The 23,809-nt window shown below is 40.3% G+C and overlaps 1 protein-coding gene across 3 annotated transcripts in view; it reads left to right on the plus strand.

Moving 5' to 3' along the window:
* The window catches only part of LOC125409512 (NACHT, LRR and PYD domains-containing protein 1a-like), a 75,864-nt gene that overhangs the window by 30,103 nt on the left and 21,952 nt on the right, over positions 1-23,809 (plus strand). For 2 of the 3 annotated variants that reach the window (XM_087910356.1, XM_087910355.1), the window contains exons 9-10: positions 9,456-11,130; positions 23,252-23,422. In XM_087910356.1, coding sequence (XP_087766482.1) covers positions 9,456-11,130; positions 23,252-23,422 — 1,846 coding nt within the window. Of the gene's footprint in view, positions 1-6,277; positions 6,355-9,455; positions 11,131-23,251; positions 23,423-23,809 lie in introns of all 3 variants that reach the window. The other variant, XM_087910357.1, reaches the window with a different exon arrangement.

A 23,809-nucleotide genomic window follows, 5' to 3' on the forward strand; every position in this document is an offset into this window, starting at 1 on the left:
AATATTCTTTGTATAAGTACTCTGATTCACCTTCTTAACTTTGGGTTTTTATATTCTGTCTTCTTCTTGATCCATTCTAGTTTAAAGCTCTCCTTTAAATTTTTTTTTTAGTTTATTTATTTATTTATTAAAAATTTCCACCTCTTCCCCGCCTCTCTTTTCCCTCCCCCTCCCCATCTACCCCTCCCTCTCTAGTCTTAAGAGCAGTCAGGGTTCCCTGCCCCGTGGGAACTCCAAGGTCATCCCCTCTCCATACAGGTCTATAAAGGTGAGCATCCAAACAAACCAGGCTCCCACAAAGTCAGTCCATGCAGTAGAATAAAAACCCAGTGCCATTGTCCTTGGCTTCTCAGTCAGCCTTCATTGACAGCTAGGTTCAGAGTGTTCATTTTAATCACATGCTCCATCACTCCCAGTCCAGCTGGCCTTGGTGAGCTCCCATTAGATCAGTCCCACCATATCAGTGGATGGACGCACCCTTCGTGATCCTGACTTCCTTGTTCACGTTCTCCCTCCTTCTGCTCCTCATTTGGACCTAGGGAGCTAAGTCCAATGCTCCATTGTGGGTCTCTGTCTCTTATCTCCATCCTTCGCCAGATGAAGGTTCTATGGTGATATGCAAAATATTCATCAGTATGGCTATGGGACAAGGCCAGTTCAGGCACCCTCTCTTCTGCTGCCCAAGGATCAATCTGAGGACCTCTCCTTGGACCTGGGAACCCCTCTAGAATCAAGTCTCTTGCAAACCCTAAAATGACTCCCTTAATTAAGATATTTACTTCCCTGCTCCCATATCCATCCTTTCTCCATCCTACCCATCCCATTCCCCCAAACTTTCCCGAATCCTCCCCTTCTCCCTTCTCATTACCCAACTCCCCTTACATACACCCCCCATGCACCCAAATTTGCCTGGCAATCTTGTCTACTTCCAATATCCAGGAGGATAACTATATGATTTTCTTCAGGTTCACCTTCTTATTTAGCTTCTCTAGGATCATGAATTATAGGCTCTGAGACCTTTAATATGGCTAGAATCCACTTGTGAGTGAGCACATACCATATTCCTCTTTTTGGGTCTGGGTTACCTCACTCAGTAAAGCGTTTTCTATTTCCATCCATTTGCATGCAAAATTCAAGATGTCATTGTTTTTTACTGCTGAATAAAACTCTAATGTGTATATGTTCCACACCTTCTTTAATCATTCTTCTATTGAGGTGCACCTAGGATGTTTCCAGGTTCTGGCTATTACAAATAGTGCTGCTATGAACATAGTTGAACAAATGCTTATGTAGTATGATAGGGCATCTCTTGGGTATTATCCCAAGAGTGGAATTGCTGGGTCCTGAGGTAGGCTGACTCCCAGTTTCTTGAGAAACTGCCACACTGATTTCCACAGTGGCTGCACAAGTTTGCATTCCCACCAAAAATGGATGAGTGTTCCCCTCACCCCACATCCTCTCCAGCATAGGCTATCATTGGTGTTTTTGAGTTTAGCTATTCTGACAGGTGTAAGATGATATCTCAAAGTTGTTTTGATTTGCATTTCCATGATCGCTAAGGAGGTTGAGCATGACCTTAAGTACCTTTTGGCCATTCGAACTTCTTCTGTTGAGAATTCTCTGTTCAGTTCAGTACCCCATTTTTTACTTGGGTTGATTAGAGTTTTAGTGTCTAGTTTCTTGAGTTCTTTGTATATTTTGGAGATCAGACTTTTGTCTGATGAGGGGTTGGTGAAGATCTTCTCCCAAGCAGTAGGTTGCCTTTTTGTCTTAATGACAGTGTCCTTTGCTTTACAGAAGCTTCTCAGTTTCAGGTGGTCCCATTTATTCATTGTTGCTCTTATTGTCTATGCTACTAGGGTTCTACTTAGGAAGTGCTCTCCTGTGCCCATGTCTTGTAGACTACTTCCCACTTTCTCTTCTATCAGGTTCAATGTGGTCATATTAATTTTGAGGTCTTTAATCCATTTGGACTTGAGTTTTGTGCATGGTGAAAGATATGGATCTACTTTCATTCTTCTACAGGTTGACATCCAGTTATGCCAGCACCATTTGTTAAAGATGCTTTCCTTCTTCCATTGTATACCTTTAGCTCCCTTGTCAAAATCAGGTGTTCATAGGTTTGTGGGTTAATATCTGGGTCTTATATTCGATTCCATATGTCAACATCTCTGTTTTTGTGCCAAAAACCAAGCAGTTTACATTACTGTAGCTCTGTAATAGAGTTTGAAGTCAGGGATGGTAATGCCTCCAGAAGTACTTTTATTGTATAGCATTGTTTTGGCTATCCGGGATTTTTATTTTTCCATATAAACTTGATTATTGTTCTCTCAAGGTCTGTGAAGAATTTTGAAGCAAAAAGTTGGTTATTGGAGAAAATCAACAAGATTGACAAACCCCTATCCAAACTAATCAAACGGCAGAGAAAGAACACGCAAATCAATAAGATCAGAAATGAAAAGGAGGACATAACCACAGACACAGAGGAAATTCAGAGAATCATTAGATCTTACTACAAAAGCCTATATGCCATAAAATTGGAGAATGTAAAAGAAATGGACATTTTTAGATACGTACCATATACTAAAGTTGAACCAAGACCAGGTGAACAATTTAAATATACCTGTTAGTCGTGAAGAATTAGAAGCTGTTATCAAAAACCTCCCTACCAAATAAAAGCCCAGAACCAGATGGTTTCAATGCAGAATTCTACCAGAACTTCCAAGAAGAGCTAATACCTATACTCCTTAATGTATTTCACAATATAGAAACAGAAAGGTCATTGCCAAACTCTTTTTATGAAGCTACAGTTACCCTGATACCAAAACCACACAAAGACACAACCAAGAAAGAGAGTTACAGGCCAATCTAACTCATGAACATCGACACAAAAATTCTCAACAAAATACTGGCAAATCGAATCCAAAAACACATTAGAAAAATTATTTTTATGATCAAGTAGGCTTCATCCCAGAGATGCAGGCCTGGTTCAACATACGCAAATCTATCAATGTAATCCATCATATAAATAAACTGAAAGAAAAAAAAACATATGATCATTTCATTAGATACCAAAAAAGCATTTGACAAAATTCAACACCCCTTTATGATAAAGGTATTGGAGAGATTGGGGATACAAGGATCATACCTAAATATAATAAAAAGCTATTTACAGCAAGCCGACAGCTAACATCAAATTGAATGGAGAGAGACTCAAAGTCAATCCACTAAAATCAGGAACACAACAAGGCTGTCCACTCTCCCCATACCTCTTCAATATAGTGCTTGAAGTTCTAGCAATAGCAATAAGACAACATAAGGGGGTCAAGAGGATTCGAATTGGAAAGGAAGAAGTTAAACTTTCGTTATTTGCAGATGATATGATAGTGTACATAAGCGACCCCAAAAACTCTACCAAAGAACTCCTACAGCTGATAAACACCTTTAGTAATGTGGCAGGGTACAAGATCAACTCCAAAAAATCGGTTGCCCTCCTATACACAAAGGACAAAGAAGCAGAGAGGAAAGCAGAGAAACATCACTTTTCATGATAGCCACAAATAGCATAAAATATCTTGGAATAACTCTAACCAAGGAAGTGAAAGACCTATTGGACAAGAACTTTAAGTCTTTGAGGAAGGAAATTGAGGAGGATACCAGAAAATGGAAGGATCTCCCTTGCTCTTGGATTGGGAGGATCAACATAGTAAAAATGGCAATTCTACCAAAAGCAATCTATAGATTCAATGCAATCCCCATCAAAATCCTTTGAATTTTTTAATTGGGCTATCAAGATTTTCATTTTTATATTCATTTCAACTTTAGTTCTCTTCAATATTTCTATATCTTAGTTCAATGCCATTTCAAATCCTGAATTGCCTTTGTTGTTTCATTTAACCTTGTATTTGTGATTTCTTGCAAAATACTTGAGCATTTATTCTGTTTGAGTTCATTCTCTTTACTTTCATCGATCTAGTTTCTTCTGACTTCTTTAAACTACTCAATTCTTTCAGGATTATGATTATTCATCTAAATTCTTAGTCCTAGGATTCATTTAGGCAAATCTCACTGGAAAACAATTTTGTGAGAATATTGAATTTAGAGGGATCAAATACTGTCTGGACATGTCATCTCATTATTGCAATGACACCTGGGCATATGCGCTTGTTTCATGGTTCTGTTTCCAATATGGAAGTAGCAGATTGGGCTTACACACATTATGTTCCACCCTGCCTCAATTTGGGATTAGAAAGGGTACCAGTGGCCCTCACCAGCCTGAAATGGGGTCAGGTCTGGGGATTGGGGAGGGTACAGTGGAGGCAGGGTTAGACAAACTCATCAGACTAGACATAAGAACAGAATGTGTAGGCCAAGATGTGCCTGAAGGGTGGAAGCAGTGTAAGTAGCCATGAGTTGATGAGAGTTGCAGGGATGGCTGTTCTGCGGAAAGAACAATGCACATGTTGTGGTTGGGTTTTTTGTTTTGTTTTCTTTTTTTCCTCTTTGGCTCTTTGGGGGGCCCACCACACAGCTCCCAAGTAAATCACGCACATTACTCTTTCTTATGAATGCCTAGCTTTACCTTGGCTTGTTTCTTGTTAACTTTCTTAATTTAAATTATCCCATCTATCTTTTTACTCTGGGCTTTTAACCTTTTCTATTTTTGTATATCTTTCTTTCTTACCATATTGTTGGCTGTGTAGCTATGTGGCTGGTCTTTTGAGTCCTCTTCCTTCTTTTGCTCCCCAGGCCTTTTCTCCCATATTTTAATTCCTATTTATTCTCCCTTCCTGTCAGGCCTACCTGTTGTTTCTCCTGCCTCACTATTGGCCATTGAGCTCTTTATCAGACCATTTAAATGTTTAAGAAAGTCAAATAAACACAGCTTCACAAAGTTAAACAAATGCAGCATAAAAGAATGCAAACATTTTTGGATCATTAAAACAAGTGTTCCACAGCACAAACAACATAACACATCTTTAAATAATATTCCATAACAACATGTAGTATATATGTTTCTCTGTGCTACATAACTGGCTAGAGGGTTCCTGGTGGAGAAGGATCTGTGATCTAGTGAGTCCCAAAGGAAGAAAGAGTCCCTACTAGGAGGAGGTCATGGTCCCTGGGAAGAAACCCAACTGCATGCCTATTAGGTTGGGGAGGTGGTGCTCCAGAGAGTACAGGTAGAAAATCTACATTTCCACACCATCAGCATAAGTTAAGTTGTTTGCGGGGATCAAATGGGTCCCATGAAGAGGGAGAGGGTCTAGAAGGAGATCAGCATCCCTGGTAAGAGGTGTGGAGTTAGCAGAGTGGAGGGGTGCTGTGCAGGTCTAAAAAAACATTTTTATTTATTTGTTTGAAAAGTTTATACCTTTAAACACAGTAGCTTGATCATATAATTCCCAAATCCCTTCTTCTCAGACCTCCAGGGCACACTCCCAACCACTGACCCCCATTTTCATACTCTCTCTGTTTGTTTTGTTGTCAAATCTGTTTGATTTGTTTGGGTTTTGTTGTTGTATTTAAAATCTCTCAGTCAAATGGGTGCTGCCTCATAGAATATTGACTGGACTTGTTGGGTTGATCTTGTACAAGTTATGCACAAGCACCTATGACAGTAGTGAGTTCACGAGCACATCAGTCATATAACATTCAGAAATACACATCTCACAGCACTCCTTCCAGTCCTCCAGCTCTTTCATTCTGTCCATCACCTCTTTTGTGATGTTCCCTGAGCCTTGGTGACTCCACTTAGGTATCCCACTTAGAGCTCAGCACTCAGCAGATGCTTAATCAGCATTTTGGCTTTGAGTCTTTACATTACTTGCTACCCACCGCAAAGAGAAACTTCTCTGGATTAGGTTGACTATAGGAGGAAAACCCTCAGAGCATCACAACTGACTTGAATTCCAGAATGTTAGTACATTGGCTTTGAACTGCCTTTTGTGACTGTAAACTTCTTAATGGATACCTTCTGTTTGAAGGGTTTGAATCGTATCTGATTTCTTTGTAAAGGGTTCAAAGTCTCTTTAAAACTTGGTTGTGAGGGAGCTTAGAAAACCAAGATGCCATGTGACTGAGAATTGTTTTGATTTGTTTTCTTAGGGGACCTTCTGATAAGAGGTTTTGGTATGTGGAAATTGACTTGCTAAGGTTTAAATTGTATAATAAATTTGAATAGATCTTATGCAATGGTAGTCAATTCATCATAAGCTTGATCCCATGCTGCTACTAAAACAAAATTCATTCTGAAGTGAATCTGTTTCTTCCACAGATCTTCATAAGAGCAACAGCAACAGACTTTGTTATTTTGGAGTCTCTGAATTCTTCTGACCAATTACTCTTAGTGAGGTACTCGACAGTTGGTATTGGGATTTTCCTTTAACAACTCATGTCTTTGGAGGAAAGCACTGTACATCTCTTGCATAGTAACCAACATTTATTTAATTTATATTTTAGTTAGCTTAGTGTGGTGTGTTTCCATAGGACCTATCATACATATTTTGGTTTGGTCTCACCATCCTTCTCCCATGTAACACAGTCCCTGTCTCCACTTCATTCTTGAACCACTTACACCTCACTTAAACAATTTACAGCTCAAGGTGTCTACTCTGCCTGCACCTCTTAAGGCCTTACCATCCCCCTCTCTTGGGTTCATTATAGTTTCTTGACCTCTTGGAACCTTCCAAATAAAACTGACATGGTCCTACCTCTAGATGAAAATCTACAGATAATTAATATCTACTGAGAAACGGAGACTCACCCTTCTCCAGAGATGAGTCCCTCTTAAGTTATCAGATGCCAAGTAGTCAGTATTAAATATATAAGAGCAACATTAAATAGACTCAGCAGAATGTGTATGCATCCATGTATGTATGTATATATACATACATATATGTATGTATCTATAATACATATATATTTGTATGTATGTCTGTATTGTGTATGACTGGAACAATCATTAGAGAAGAAAAGGAGCATTTTAGAGGGAATGAGGGGACACAGGAGGAGTTACGGGGAGACAAAGAAGGGTGGAAATGATGTAAATATGGAATAGACATAGAAAATTCCCAAAATTTAGCTTAAAAGAAACTTTTAAAATAACAAATTAAGCATACTAGTCTATATGGATCATATACATAATATATAATCATATGTCATATGATCCACATATGACAAAAACATGACATTTCTCCCCCTGGCAATGATTACCTGACTTAGTTGGATATTTTCCATTTCTATCTATTTTCTGTGGATTTTTTATTGAACTTCTTTTCTTTCTGCATGCATGCGTATAATGTGCATACATCTGTGTGTGCCTCTTTGTATGTATTGGGACAAACATATATGGAGCTTATACTGTATGTGTCTGTGTGCACCCTAAATTGATATCTAGAATCTTCCTCAGTTGTTTTTACATACTCATTGAGGCAGAGGCTCTCAGCCATGACTCATGTATGTGCTTGTCAGTGGAGCAAGTCTAGCTAGCCATATTTTCTGTGGATCCCTTGACTCAACTTTCTGAACCTGGAATAACAGGGGTCACAATGCAAGTGCAACATGTACAGGGATTCTTGGGACCCAAATTCTAGTCAACATGCTTTTTCTTCAACCTCGCTAACTTGCTGCCCCAAGTGATTTTAAAGTGTGACAAAACTGAAGAGGACTTAGATATGTGCAGAGTAACAGATAAGTCCCAGCTGGGAGGTCTTCGATCGCATGGCCTAGGAAGAACTGAACCTTCCCTTTGCACCTGGAGCAAACATGGCCTGAGCCAGGCAGACCTTGGCCACAGACCTGAGTGGGCAGCCTGCTGCACTCAAGAGATGGTAGAAGTCTTCCTACAGAAGACAATGGGAGCACATCTATAGATCCTGGTTTCAGAGACAAGTTGGCCCCAAAACCCAGTCTCTCAAGGGCTGATTGTGTGAATTGATGCTTCACTCTGTGCTCTCACCATTTTTTCTTCAGCACCTTGACCAAGACAGGAAAGGAAGATGCCTTGTGCTTTGAAAAACCTGCAGTTGTTGAGGGACAAACTTGAATTCTGGTCCATGGGGCATATTCTTGTCTTTCTTGTCTTGAGTTCCTTCCAAAGAAGATGCAGATAAGAGATTTGTGGTCAGGTCCAAACTGGAGAGAGGATCCCAAGATGCACTGGTTAGAGCAAAGGGGGTAGGGCAAGATGGGGGAAGCCTGCAAAGTGTACTGTGCAAATGGTGGAGCAGGTTACATCAAGAGCAAATGTGTCAGTTTGTTTTCCATTGCCAGGACAGAAAACAGAGACTAAGTAACTTTTGTTATTCTTGTTGTTTGTTTGTGTAATTGGTTGACTGACTGATTGATGGTAGGCCAGTATTCTTCCAAATTCACACATATAAAATGTTGGGCCTGTGCTCCTGATTCTCCTGCATCTGTCTTCTGAATGATGAATTAAAGGGTTTTTTTTCTTTATAACTTGTATATCTAACTATACTCTGGAATCTAGAAGTCCAAGAGTAGAGACTGTGAGTGCTCTGTTGAAAAAAAAAGTATACAGGCAACCAGGTGTCTGCAGGACAAAAAAAGGAACCCCTGTCTATAACAGCTTGCCTATTCTTAGAAGAAAAGTATTGGTCAACTATTAAGGGGCTTACCGCCACGACTTCAAACACTTATACTAGACACTTATCCTTGTACTACTACGCTGGCAAGTGAATTTCAACATTAGTTTTGACATAAATTTCAGTGGGATCTAAAGACATCCAAACAGTAGTCACAAACAAGGCTTGTTGTTACCAATATCTGGAAGGCAATACAAAATATGCCGGGAGTTTCCAGGCCTAGAGATGGGGACAATTCGATGTCCTGAAACATATATACTCTAAGGCATCGTAAGACCATCCCATCAGACCCAAAATGTCAGTACTTACAGAATGATGCTGTCAGTACTAAAATGATGGGAGCCAACGAGATAATATCAGAAATACACATTGACTCCATGGTCTATAATCTCCCCAAACTCTACGGCCTTCTACAGGAGAGACCACAGTCCCCAAATTAAAGATGGGAAAGCTGAGCTCAGTGGAGCTACTGGATCCCATAGACAGAATGAGGACAGAGTTGTGTATGTGAACTCATCCTTTATACTCAGCCCCAAGAGCAGGTCTGACACAGAGTAAGACATCAATAAATATCTGAAGTATGAATGAACATCATACAGAATTATTATTATTATTATTATTATTATTATTAATCATTATTCAAGGGAAGACTTGAGCTATATTCTTCTGCTCTAAAGCTCAGATTCTTAGCACCCAGGACCCATATCCAGTATGTTGTACAGCTTCGAGAGATACTGAAATTCATCCCGTTGTTGAAAGGTAGAAGGAAGAAAGGAAGGAAAGAACGAATCAAAGAATAAACAACTCTAATGTGTTCATTTATGCTCCATATATCTCTCCTTTATTTAGGAATCAATTCAGAAATGAGTCAAAGTGGAGAAAGAGAAAATCTTTACCCCACACAGACCTGGAAAACAAATGATTTGCTGCAAAATTTCACACAGCTCCTACTTCTACAAAAACTTTCCCCAAGAGGCTGGAAGACCTTGGACTGGAAAAGTCAGCATAAATATACAGGAGAGCAGAGAGGACATCTGATTGAGATCCAAGACTTATTTTGCCCAAGCCAAGATATCCAGAAAGAGCCTCAACTTGTTGTATTAGAGGGGGCAGCTGGGACTGGGAAGTCAACACTGGCCAGGCAGGTGAGGAGAGCATGGGCGGAAGGCCAGCTCTACAGAGATCGCTTCCAGCATGTCTTCTACTTCAGCTGCAGAGAGCTGGCCCAGTGCAAGCAACTGAGCCTGGCTGAGTTCATAGCAAAAGACCAAGCTGTGCCCACAACTCCCATCAGGGAGATCCTGTCTCACCATGAGAACCTGCTCTTCATCCTGGATGGCATAGATGAGCCAGCATGGGTCTTGGAAGATAAGAATCCCAAGTTCTGCCTGCACTGGAGCCAGCCACAACCTGTGCACACACTGCTGGGCAGTTTGCTGGGGAAATCTGTCCTGCCTCAGGCTTCCTTGCTGCTCACAGCTCGGACCACAAATCTGAAGAAGTTCATTCCTTCCTTGAGGCAGCCACGTTGGGTGGAAGTCCTGGGCTTCTCTAAGTCTGGACAGAAGAAATACATCTACAAGTATTTCACAGTGAAAAAAGAAGCAATGTCAGCTTTTAACTTGGTTAAATCAAACCCAGTGCTCTCAACACTGTGTGAGGTACCCTGGGTGTCCTGGCTGGTCTGCACCTGCCTGAAGCAGCAGATGGATCAAGGACAAGACCTCTCACTGACCTCACGGACCACCACGGAGCTCTGCCTGAAATACCTTTCCCAGACTCTCTCAGGTCATGCCCTGGGGACCCAACTCAGAGCACTCTGCTCAATGGCTGAAGACGGTATCTGCCGAAGAAGGACCCTGTTCAGTGAGAGAGATTTTTGGATCCAAGGATTGGATGATAATGACATTGCCACTTTCCTGAAGATTGGTATCCTTCAAAAGCATCCTGAATCTCTGAGTTACAGCTTTACCCACTTGTATCTCCAGGATTTCTTTGCAGCAATGTTCTACGTCTTAGAGAATAATGTGCTAATATATGACCATAGGGATGTCTACAGAATTGTGGAAGCACTAAAGGATGTCTATGGAAGACAAGACCTGCTTGAGTCACCCACTGTGCGCTTCCTTTTTGGTCTTTCAAATATAAGAGGAATAAGAGAAATGCAGAAGATCTTTGCCTGCAGTTTGCTTCAGAAGACAAGTTGGTATCTGTCATGGAACATCATACAGGAAGCTGAATATGATAAACAATATCCTCTGGGTTTACTCCATTGTCTGTATGAGACTCAAAATAGGGAGTTACTGACAAATATAATACACACTTTTCCGGAAACAAGTGTACATGATTCACCTGATACACTACAACCAATGTTCCTGATAAACATTAACCACCTGGTAGTCCAGACAGATGTGGAGCTCATGGTGTTCACTTTCTGTATTAAGTTCTGCAGGCATTTGAAGACACTTCAGCTGGATGGTGATGGACAGCAGAGACCAAAACTGGTGGCTTCCCGGATGATGTTGTGAGTATCTAGACACAGCCCTCTCTCCAGTTTCCCTGAGGATTCCATGCACACACATGTTCTGAGTACCAGCAGCACTCTTAGCTGGATCCAGGGTAGCAGGATACAGTTCATCTGTGACATCTGAGTGCTGAATCTGACCACCTTTTTCTCTTTGACTCTTTGTGCCTTACTTTGTGATTAAACTATGAGCTTTTATCTCTCCCTGTGTCTGAGTCAGGTCCACCCACCTTCTCTGATTCAAATCCTCTTCGCCCTTCACAAATGACCCAAGTTACTGGTCCTCTCACTTGTCAGGCTTTCTCTCTGAGAGAAACCTCATCCAACTCCTGCAGGCACCATCTTCCCTCCCCATGACAAGCACCTTGGACCTGAGGTCTTCTGACAACAGAAGGCATATGTATTAGAGTCCCTACATTTCTCCTACCCAGATGCCTTCCTTGTATGTGTCAATGAAAGCAGCCTGAGCCTGACACTCATATTGAAGGCTTCCTAACTTCTGTCAATCTCAGGAGCAATGTAGACCTTGTATTCCAGGGTCCCCTATCACTGTGCAGAAGTGGTGATTCAGTATCAGGAGGTCTCTCTCCTCTGTAGATGATTCATTAAGCACTGATTTTATACCAGGCCCTGCCAATCAATGCAAGAGTAGAAATATAGTTTCTGCCTGAGTACTTCAAAACTGGGGGACAAAACAATCACCTACTCTAATTACATAGGGTGTGACTGTTGAAATAATCAGAAACAACAGTTATCTAGTGTGGAATACTTTGACAATAATCTGAATAACACAGCAAGTGTTCATGTGAAAATAAATAGCTTAAAAGTAGTGGGGCAAAGGTTAGAGAACAGGAAGAGGATGAGGAGAGGAGGGAAAACTGGTCAAAGAAAATAAACGTAATTAAACTGTGTTATATACTTGTAGGACTGTGTCTCAATGACACTTATTTTCTATTAATAGGATGGAATAATAAAAACATACTTGCTATAGAAGAGTGAGGACTTATCAATTATCAAAACAACAGAAAATTAATATCCTACAGTATTTTTTTAAGGGAGGACAGCATTAAATATTGGGCTAACTGAGCTTGAGTGTGCACACATCATCCCAAACTCTGAAGTTGACACAAGGAGATCAGAAGCCCCATCCTGCATGGCCTACATGGTGTGATGCTATCTCAAAATATCATTGACTAGGGATGCTAGTCACTTGGTAGAGAGATTACCTGGTGTGTTGGTTAATTTTCTGTTGCTGGCCATGGCCAAGACAGCTTATAGAAGAGTTCATCTGGGATTATTGTCCAGAGGGATCAGGGTCCATCGTGGCAGACGGAAAGGATGGTGACTGGAGCAGCAGCTGAGAGCTCCTGTCTTGAACCACAAGGAGGGAGCAAAAAGAGTGCAGTGGGAGTGGCTCAAGCCCTTGAAATCTTAAACCCTACCCCCAGTGATTCTTTTACTGCCACAAAGCCACACCTCCAAAGCCTCCCCAAAGATAACCACCAGTTAAGGGTCAAGCATTCAAATGCACATGACTAGGTGACATGTCATTCAAAACACCTCATCTAATAAGTCCATGAACTTAGGCTTGATCCACAGCATGAAAGAAGAAATGTGACACCCCCTTTAATCTTTTCTGTATATATTTTTTCTATGGGATTCCTGAGCCACACAATATCTGTTATCTTATATTCACATTTATTTTATTAATGAATCAAGACTATCTTCTCTGGCACTGAAAGTCTAGTACAATACCATTCTGAATAGCCTTCTGATATTGCCTAGAGAGAATATCTTAGTGAATTGAGTTTTTCCTGCACTTGGCCAGTATACATTATTTCTAAGGGTCTATGGTTATAAAGAAGTGAGCCTAAAAGGACCTTGATACAGATGATTGAAGTAAGTAGAAGTGGCCTGATGTGGAGCTTCAAAGGAATTCGGAGTATGTACAGAGACAGAGACCAGATAGGGCCAGATAAGGAACACCAGCCTGCTTTCAGGGACAGTGGTCTTCAGAGCCTGGGGACAACCCCGTGGAATAGGAAGAGGATTTGGCTGTTAGTGAGAAAGTAAAATTTGTAGAAAGGAGCAGCAGGCTGCATTCCCGCCCGGTTCATGCATGGCTAGCTTTATACCCCAAATAACAACACACAAATTGCATTCTTTTAAACACTGCTTGGCCCATTGTCTTCAGCCCCTTATTGGCTAGCTCTTACATATTGATTCAACCCATTTCTATTAATGCATATTGCCACTTGAGTGTGGCTTACCACGACGAGTTTAATTGACATCCATCTCAGAGAGGAGAGCTATGGCATCTCCCTCACTGCCTTCTTCCTCCCAGCATTCTGTTCTGTTTACTCCGCCTACCTAATTTTCTGTCCTATCAAAGGGCCAAGGCAGTTTCTTTATTAACCAATGAAAGTAACACATAGACCATCTTCCATCATTTTCCCTTTTTCTGTTTAAACAAAAAAGAAAGGCTTTAACTTTAACATAGTAAAATTATGTATAACAAAAGAGTTATCAAAAAAGAATTACAGTTACAATATTTATATGTATTATATATTTGAGGGGGAAAGTCAGAACAAGCTGCGTGACAAGGGGGAAGCCATTACACATAAGGAAAATGGGTGGACCTTGGTTAAAGTCAAGGAATTAGAGATGGCAAATGAGTGTCTTAATTAGGGTTCCCATTGGTGTAGAGACATCATGACAAGAAAACATTTGATTGTGGGGGCTCGCTTTCAATATAGAGATTCATCCCATTATCATCACGATTGAATAGGGCAGTTTGCAGGTAGACACAGTGCTGGAGAGGTAGCTGCTACATGTTGATAAGCAGGGAACTAGAAGTACACTGTCTCACTGGGCATGACTTGAGCATATATATGACCTCAAAGCCCACCTCCACAGTGATACACCTCTTCCAGCAAGCCCATACCTTCTCTACAAGACCACAACATCTAAAACTGAAGATTTCTTTAGGGGCCATTTTCTTTCAAACTGCCATAGTGAACAACTTCTTTGTATGGCTCATAATGATGCCTCTTGTTTTGTGATAGCACATTCTGAAGTTCCACTTTTAGTCACTGTACATACTAAACATGCATCAAAACTACCATCCTGTGGGGACTGAGAGTCTGTGGGTTCCACGATTAAGAGAGCCTGATACTCTCACAAAAGGTGTGGATCCATTCCCACCACCCACAGCAGGTGGCTCACAACCATTGCTATCTACACTTTCAGAGGATCCAATGCCCTGTTTCAAGTCTCTGCAGGTTTCTGCATGCATACAGTGCACACAGACAAGCAGTCATATAAACATACACTGTCTTAGAGTTTGTATTGCTATGAAGAGACATTATGACAATGACAATGCTTTTTAATTTTGTTTTACTTTATTGTACTTTATTTTTATTTTTTATCAAGAAGAAAAATTATCTTTTTGATTTTACATACCAATCCTAGTTCCCTCTCCCTCCCCATCTCCCATTCCCTCTATCTTCCCTCCCTACCCCCACATCCATGCCTCAGAGAAGGTAAGGCACATTGCTAAGGGAAGGTTCAATGCCCTCCCTACTATATCTAGACTGAGCATGGTATCCATCCAAAGAGAATAGGTTCCCCTAAAAGACAATACAAGCAGAAGAGATAAGTCCTGGTGCCACTGCCAGTGGCCCCACAGTCTGCCCCAACCAAGCAACTGTCACCCACATTAAGACGAACTAGTTTGGTCCTATGCTGATTCCTTCCTTGTCCAGCTGGAGTTGGATGAAGTGTCTATGAAACATTTAAGATATTTGTTGTAAGGAGCCCTTTTGTTCATTTCTTGGCCACCCAGATTCCCAAAATAATCACATAGAAACTATATTATTTAAAACACCCAGTGGCCAATAACTCTAGCTTCTTTTTTTTTGAGTTTTAAATTTTTTTTTAAAGTAATTTTATTAAATTATAAAAAGTTTCCATTTACGCCCCTCCTCCCAATGCCCTCCCACTCCCCCCCTCCCTCTCCTCCTCCCTCTTTGTCCCCAAGGGCAGTCAGGGTCTCCTGCCCTGTGGGAAGTCCAAGTTCCTCCCCCCTCACTCCAGGTCCAGGAAGGTGAGCATCCAAACAGACTGGATCCCAAAAATCCAGTATATGCAGAGGAAACCAGTCCCAGTGTCATTGTCAATGGCTTCTCATAAAGACTGCAGGCCAGCCACATTCAGAAAATCCGGCCACATTCAGAGAATCTGGTTGGATCACATGCTCGTTCAGTCACGGTCCATCTGGTCTTGGTAAACTCTCATTAGATCCGACCCCTTGTATCAGTGGGTGATAGTATCCCTCGCAGTCCTTCGTCATTTTCCTCCTCCTTCTGCTCCTCATTTGGATCTTGGGGGGCTCAGTTCGGTGCTCCAATGCGGGCCTCCATCTGTATCGTCATCCAACGCCAGATGAAGGATCTATGGTGATAAGCAAAATATTCATCAGTATGGTCACGGGCCAAGGCCGGTTCAGGCACCCCCTCCTCTGTCCAGAGAACAATCTGGGGATCTCTCCTTGGACCAGGGATCCCATATATAATCAAGTTTCCTGTAAACTCTAATATGACTCCCTTAGTTGAAATATATTCTTCCCTGATCCCACATTCATCCTTCCTCCCTTCCCCCCCATCCCGGTCAACCGAGCTTTCTCCATTCCTCCCCTACTCCCTTCTCTCTAATCCTTTCCCCTTCCAACAACCCTCCCACCCCCCCCCATGCACCCAAGGTTACCTGGGACTCTTGACTATTTCCTACCTCCTGGCGGATAGCTAAATAATCTTCATCAGGTTCATCTTCTTATTTAGCTTCTCTAGGATCACGAATAATAGGCTCAAAGACCTTTAATTATGGTTAGAAACCACTTATGAGTGAATACATACCGTGTTCCTCTTTTTGGGTCTGGCTTACCTCACTCAGTAAAGCGTTTTCTATGTCCATCCATTTGCATGCAAAATTCAAGATGTCATTATTTTTTACCGCTGAGTAAAACTCTAATGTGTATATGTTCCACACCTTTTTTAACCATTCTTCTATTGAGGGGCACCTAGGTTGTTTCCATGTTCTGACCATTACAAATAGTGCTGCTATGAACATAGTTGAACAAATGCTTTTGTAGTATGATAGGACATCTCTTGGGTATATTCCCAAGAGTGAAATTGCTGGGTCCTGAGGGAGGTTGACTCCCAGTTTCCTGAGAAACCGCCACACTGATTTCCACAGTGGCTGCACAAGTTTGCATTCCCACCAACAATGGATGAGTGTTCCCCTCACTCCACATCCTTTCCAGCACAGGCTATCATTGGTGTTTTTGAGTTTGGCTATTCCACCCAGATCCCAAAATGATCACATAGAAACAATATTATTTAAAACACTCAGTGGCCAATAACTCTAGCTTCTTATTGGCTCATTCATTTCTATTATCTGTGTATTGCCACATGGCAGTTGCATACCAGAAAAGTTTCAGCAAGTCTTTTTCTGCTGGAGCCTCCATGGCTTCTCTCTGACTCTGTTTTTTTTTTCTCCCAGCATTCAGTTTTGCTTTCCCTGCCTACTTCCGTTCTGTGCAGGCCCAAGACAGTTTCTTTATTAATTAATGGTACTCAAAGTATACAGAGGGCAATCCCACATCAGACATTCATCAATCTGACTATACAGCGCAAAGCCAGTTCAGGCACCCTGTCCTCTATTGCTTGGGGTCTTAGCTGGGGTTATCCTCGTGGATTCCTGGGAATTTTTCTAGTGTCAAGTTTCTTGCTAGTAGCATAATGTCTTCTTTGATAAAATATCTCTATCCTTGCTCTCATCTCTGTACTTCCTACATCTCAACTATCCCGTTTCCTCAAGCTCTCCTCCTCCATCACCTTCTCCCCTCCGTTTCCCTTTTCTACTTCCTTTCTTCCCCTACTCTCATGCTTTCAGTTTTGTCAGGAGATCTTGACTATTTCCCCTTTTCAGGTGAATGTATATGTTTTTCTTAGGGTTCACCTTGTTACTTAGCATCTCTAGCATCATGAACTTTAAGCTCAATATCCTTTCCTTTACAACTAATATTCACTTATCAGTAAGTACTCACCATGTTCACCTTTCTGGGTCTGGTTTACCTCATTCAGGATTTTTTTTTCCAACCATTCGCATGAAAATTTCTAGAGGTCATAATTTTTGTTTTGTTTTGTTATTTTAGTAATTTTAATTGAGCTCTAAATTTTTCTCTGCTCTGCCTTACCTCTCCCCTCCCCACTTCAACCCTTCCACAAGATCCCCATGCTCCCAATTTGTACAGAAGATCTTGTCTTTTCCTACTTCCCATGTAGATTAGATCTATTTAAGTCTCTATTAGTGTCAGCATTGTTCTCTAATTTCACTGGAATTGTGGGTTTTAGACTAGTTTTCTTTGCTCTATGTTTAATAACCACCTATGAGTGAGTACATGTGATAATTGTCTTTCTCTGTCTGGGTAACCTCACTCAAAGTGATGTTTTCTAGTGTCATCCCCTTTCCTGCAAAATTCAAAATGCCAGTATTTTTTCTGCTGTGTAGTACTCCATTGTGTAAATGTACCACATTTTCCTTATCCATTCTTTGGTTGAGGGGCATTTAGGTTATTTCCAGGTTCTGTCTAAGACAAACAATTCTTCTGTGAACATAGTTGAACACATGTCCTTGTGGCATGATTGAGCATTTTAGGATATATACCCAAAAGTGGTATTACTGGTTCTTGAGGTAGGTTGTTTCCGAATTTTCTAAGAAATCACCACACTGACATCCAAAGGGACCATACCAGTTTGCATTCCCACCAGCAATGCTGGAATGTTCCCTTTACCCCACAAGAGAGATCATTATTTTTTATGTCTGGGTAGCACTCCATGTTGCAAGTGTACCACATTTTTGTTATGCATTCTTCAGTTGAGGGGCACCCAGGTTTTTTCCAGGTTCTGGTGGTTGCAAATAATGCTGCTATGAACATAGATGAACATATGTCCTTGGAGTATGATTGAACATCTTTTGGATGTATAGCCAAGAGTGGTATTGCTGGCTATATAAGAGTGGTAGGTTGATGCTCATTTTTTTCTGAGAAACCGCCATACTGATTTCCAAGCGTGGTTGTACAAGTTTGCATTCCCATCAGTAATGAAAGAGTGTTCCTCTTACTATACACCCTCCCCAGCATAAGCTATCATTGGTGTTTTTGACCTTGGCCATTCTGACTGGTGTAAGATGGTATCTCAGAGTAATTTTGATCTGCATTTCCCTCATGGCTAAAGATGTTGAACTTTTCCTTAAGTGTCTTTTGGTGGCTTGAGATTCTTCTGCTGAGAATTCTGTTTCGTTCTGTACCCCATTTTTAAATTGAATTATTTGGCATTTTAATGTGTAATTTTTTGAGTTCTTTATTTATTTTGGAGCTCAGTCCTATTTCTGATGTGGTGTTGGTGAAGATCTTTTCCCATTCGATAGGCTGTCATTTTCTCTTATTGACTATGTCCTCTGCTTTGCAAAAGCTTCTCAGTTTCAGGAGGTCCCATTTATATATTGTAGCTCTCAATGTCTGTCCTGCTGCAGTTATATTTAGGAAGTGGTCTCCTGTGTCCATTCATTGAAGGCTACTTTCCACATTTTCTTCTACCAGGTTCAGTGTGGTTGGATTTTTATTGACGTCTTTAATCCATTTGGATTGAGTTTTGTGCACGAGGATAGATATGGATTTATTTTCATTCTTCTACATGTTGACATCCAGTTATACCAGCACCATTTGTTGAAGAGTAATTCCTTTTAACATTGTATAATTTTAGCTTATTTGTCAAAAATCAGGTGTTCATAAGTGTGTGACTTAATATCAGGATCTTCAAATTGATTCCATGGTCAACCTGTTTGTTTTTATGCCAATACCAAGCAGTTTTAATTATTGTAACTCTATAATAGAGCTTGGAATCAGAAATTGTAATGCCTCTTAAAGTTCCTTTGTTGCAAATGATTGTTTAGGCTTTCCTGGTTTGTTTGTTTGTTTGTTTTTCCATATGAACTTGATTATTGTTCTTTTGAGATCTGTGAAGAATTGTGTTGAAATTTTGATGGGGATTACATTGAATCTAAAGATTGCTGTTGGTAGTATTGTTATTTTTATTGTTTTGGTCCTACCTATCCAAGAGCATAGGAGATCTCTTTATTTTCTGATATTTTCTTCAATTTCGTTCTTCAAAAAATTAATGTTCTTGTCAACAAATCCTTCACTTCTTTGGTTAGTGTTACCTCAAGATATTTTATGTTATTTGTGGCTATTGGAAAGGATGATGCTTCTCTGATTTCTTTCTGAACTTCTTTTTCATTTGTATATAGGATGGATATATACATTTTTGTGTGTTTCTCTTGTATCCTGCCACATCACTAAAGGTATTTATCAGCTGTAGGAGTTCCCTGGTAGAGTTTTTATGGTCAGTTATGTATTCTGTCATATCATTTGCAAATAGCAAATGTTTGACTTCTTCCTTTCCAGTTTGAATTCCCTTGATCTTGTTTTGTTGCCTTGTTGTTCTAGCCAGAACTCCAAAACCTTTGTTGAATAGATATGGAGAAAGTAGACAGCCTTGTCTTATTCCTATAGTAATGGAAGCGCTTTGAGTTTCTTTCCTTTTAATTTGATGTTGGCTGTTGGCTTGCTGTATATTGCTTTTATTATGGTTTAATATGTTTCTTGTCTTCCTGATCTCTCCAATGCCTTTATCATGAAGGGTGTTGGATTTTGTCAAATGCTTTTTCAGCATCTATTGAGATTACCATATTTTTTTCTTTCAGTTTATTTATATGGTGGATTACATTGATAGATTTTCATATGTTGAACCATCCCTGTATCTCTGGGATGAAGCTGACATGATCATGGTGGATGGCTTTTTGATGTGTTCTTGAATTCGGGTTGCCAGTATTTTGTTGAGTAATTTTGCATCTATGTTCATAAGTGAGACTGGTCTATAATTCTCTTTCTTGAATGAGTCTTTGTGCGGTTTTGGTATCAGGGTAACTGTAGTCTCATAAAAAGAGTTTGGCAATGTTCTCTCTGTTTCTATTCCATGAAACACTTTGAGGAGTATTGTTACTAGCTCTTCTTTGAAGTTCTGGTAGAATTCTGCCTTGAAACCATCTAGCCCTGGGTTTTATTTTTTATTGCTAGGCTTTTGATGACTACTTCTATTTCCTTGCAGATTATAGGTCTATTTAAATTGTTCACCTGATCTTGATTTAATTTTGGTATGTGGTAATTTTCAGGAAAATTGCCCATTTCGTTTACATTTTCCAATTTTGTGAAGTATAGATTTTTGTAGTATGATCTAATGATTCTCTGGATTTCCTCAGTGTCTGTTGTTATGTCCCCTTTTCCTTTCTGATTTTGTAAATTTGGATGTTTTCTCTCTGCTTTTTGATTAATCTGGATAAGGGTTTGTCAAACTTGTTGATTTTTCTCAAAGAACTAGCTCCTTGTTTCACTGATTCTTTGAATTGTTTTTTTGTTTCTATTTTATTGATTTCAGCCCTCAATTTGATTATTTCCTGTTGTCTACTCCTCCTGGGTGAGTCTGCTTTGCTTTGTTCTAGAGCTTTCAGGTGTGCTCTTAAGTTATTAGTGTGAGCTTCTCCACTTTCTTTATGTAAGCACTTAGTGCTACGGATTTTTCTCTTAGCCCTGCTTTCATAGTGTCCCATGGTTTTGTGTATGTTTTTCCTTCATTTTCATTGAATTCTAGGAAGTCTTTCATTTCTTTATTTATTTCTCCTTTGACTGTTCAATTTCCCTGAGTTTGTAGGCTTTCTGCCATTAGTGTTGTTGTTAAATTCTGACTTTAAACCATGGTGATCCTATAAGATACAGGGTGTTACTACATTTTTTTCCTCTGCTAAGGTTTGTTTTTTTACCGAATATGTGTTTAATTTCAGAGAAGGTTTGTGGGGTGCTGAGAAGCAGGTATATTCTCCTGTGTTTGGGTGGAATGTTCTGCAGATGTCTGTTAAATCCATTTAGTTCATAACATATGTCAGTTCTCTATTTCTCTGTAAAGTTTCTGTCTGGTTGGCCTGTCCATTGAGTTGAGTGGTGTGTTGAAGTCTCCTACAATTAGTGTGTGGGGTTTGATGTGTAACTTATGCTTTAGTAATGTTTCTTGTACATATGTGCGTGCTCTTGTATTTGGAGCATAGATGTTCAGGATTAAGACTTCATTTTGATGGATTTTTCCTGTTATGAGTATAAAGCGTCCTTTTCCATCTCTTCTAATTGATTTTAGTTTGTTAGATATTATGGTAGTTATACCTGATGTTTATTTGGTCCATTTGATTGGAAAATCTTTTTTCAACCCTTTACTCTGAGGTAATGTCTGTCTTTGGGTTTGAAGTGTGTTTCTTGTATACAGCAGAAGAATGGATTCTGCTTTTGTGTCCATTCTCTCAACCTGTGTCTTTTTTTATAGGTGAGTCCTTTGATACTAAGAGATATTAATGATCAGTGATTTCAATTCCTGTTAATTTTCAGTGGTAGTGTTTGTGTGTTTACCTTCTTTTGAGCTGGCTGGTGTGAGGTTATGTTGCCTGTGTTTTTGTGTGTGAAGTTAGCTTCCTAGGGTTGGGGTTTTTCTTCTAGTTCTTTCCGTAGGGCTGGATTTGTGGATAGGTATTGTTTAAATCTAGTTTTCGCATGAAATACCTTGTTTTCTCCACTGATGGTAATTGAAAGCTTTGCTGGTCATAGTACTCTGGGCTTGCATCCAGACCATGGCAACTCTAATAAGGAAAACATTTAATACAAAAGGCTCGCTAACAATTTTAGAGGTTCAGTTCATTATTTTCATGGTGGGGATGGAGTGTGCAGGCAGATGTGGTACTGGCTATATCTTTATATGTTGGTCACAGCAAGTTGACTGATGCCTTCAGGGGTATCCTGAGCCAAGGACTCATTTTACTATAAATCTGCTAATATTAACTCAATTTGCATTCAACAACGTGATAATGATCTAAATCCATTTAAATCTTAAAATGTATTTTTCTGTACTGTGTGTGGCATTAAACCAAGAAAATGGAAACTTGTAACTCATTCTCGGTACTCTGAAGTCAAATTATTTTCTGTATATAAAAGACAGTTAGTTTGCTGAATTTTGAGCCTTCAGAATACATGCGCATGTAAGAAAACTGAGGTTTGGAACTTGTGAAGAGAGTTAATCACTGTCCTAGATTACCAGTCTGACCTAACAAAAGATATTTCATGCAGCACTTAGGTTGTTCTGCATTTTTAACCTTAGTTCAACAAATCAGAAAGCTGGCTATATATCCTTGGACAGAAAATTGCCTCTCTGGGAATTGTTTATCTTAAAAACCATTAGCAAAACACCTGATCTAATCTAAAACTACTTATAAGCTATTGCACAGCTGTTCTGGTAGTGGAGAAACTTCAGCTATTTTTATAGGCATTGACTGTGTATCATTTATACTTGAATTTTTATTCATTAGAACTCTTTATAAGCTAACATTATTGATATCAATTACACAATACAGCATAATCAGGAGTATTCTTCTTGACAATCACCAGATAAAAATGCCCAGGAGGTCAGTATGTATTCATGAGATAAACATGCTATGATGCAGGGAAATTTGTACTAGCACATGTGAAGTTACAGATAGAGGCAAAAAATATTCTGGAGTCTGTAGCCTCGGGGCTTGGGGCTTGGGTTAATGAGGTTTCCCATCAGAGAATGTCTTTCTGGTTGGTTGACACCTTAACTATTGTCAACTATTGCTCCTTTGACAATGGCACCCACACATTCAGACTGAGTCAGAAACAGACACAAAATGGACACACATAATGCTATGTTAAGGATATAGATGAGAAACCACCCAGGAAAGGATCCAGATGTTGGAGCAAAGGAGCAGGTAGAAGCTGGTGAATCCTGGGGATGGCATATTGAGGGCTGGTGCTCAGGCACCTACTCTACCTTGTGGGTCTGTGCATGTCAGACCATGCACACATGAATCACGTCTCTCATTGCCTCCTCTACCAAATCTCTCTCTCTCTCTCTCTCTCTCTCTCTCTCTCTCTCTCTCTCTCTCATAGGTCCAGGTGGACTCCAATAACTAATGCCACTTGGCAGGTTCTCTTCTCCACTCTTGAGTTCACAGGAAGTCTGAAGGAGCTGGACCTAAGTGGAAACCCACTGAGCCACTATGCAGTACAGAGTCTCTGTAGGACACTGAGATGCCCTGGATGTCAACTAAGGACATTGTGGTGAGTCTGGTTTGGATACTTTCCTGAAGCAGAGATGGATGGCAGGAGAACAGTGGCAAAAGCTGGGTCTAGGATGAGGTTTCATATTCATTGCAGACTCACCAAAGCCTCTGACCATACCTGTAACTGTAACCGAGGCCAGAATGCTATGTTAAAGAAATGAAAAATGGATTCTATTCTTAGAGTTCTTAGTGATACTGACATTCAGCAAGGAGCCCCACTAGCTATTGCTAACAATAGGACCATGAGGGCACCGGAGGAACAAACATTCTTAGGGAGCAGCAACAGGAGATCTGAAGAGCACAGAGGAGGAGGCTAAATGAAGCACAGGGAAGAAAGCTCCAGGCCAGGGAATGTCATCCCCACTTCCTCCTGCTCTCTCCCTTG

This window comes from Myodes glareolus, chromosome 9, assembly GCF_982192425.1.
Source record: "Myodes glareolus chromosome 9, mMyoGla1.1, whole genome shotgun sequence".
NCBI classification, from domain to species: domain Eukaryota; kingdom Metazoa; phylum Chordata; class Mammalia; order Rodentia; family Cricetidae; genus Myodes; species Myodes glareolus.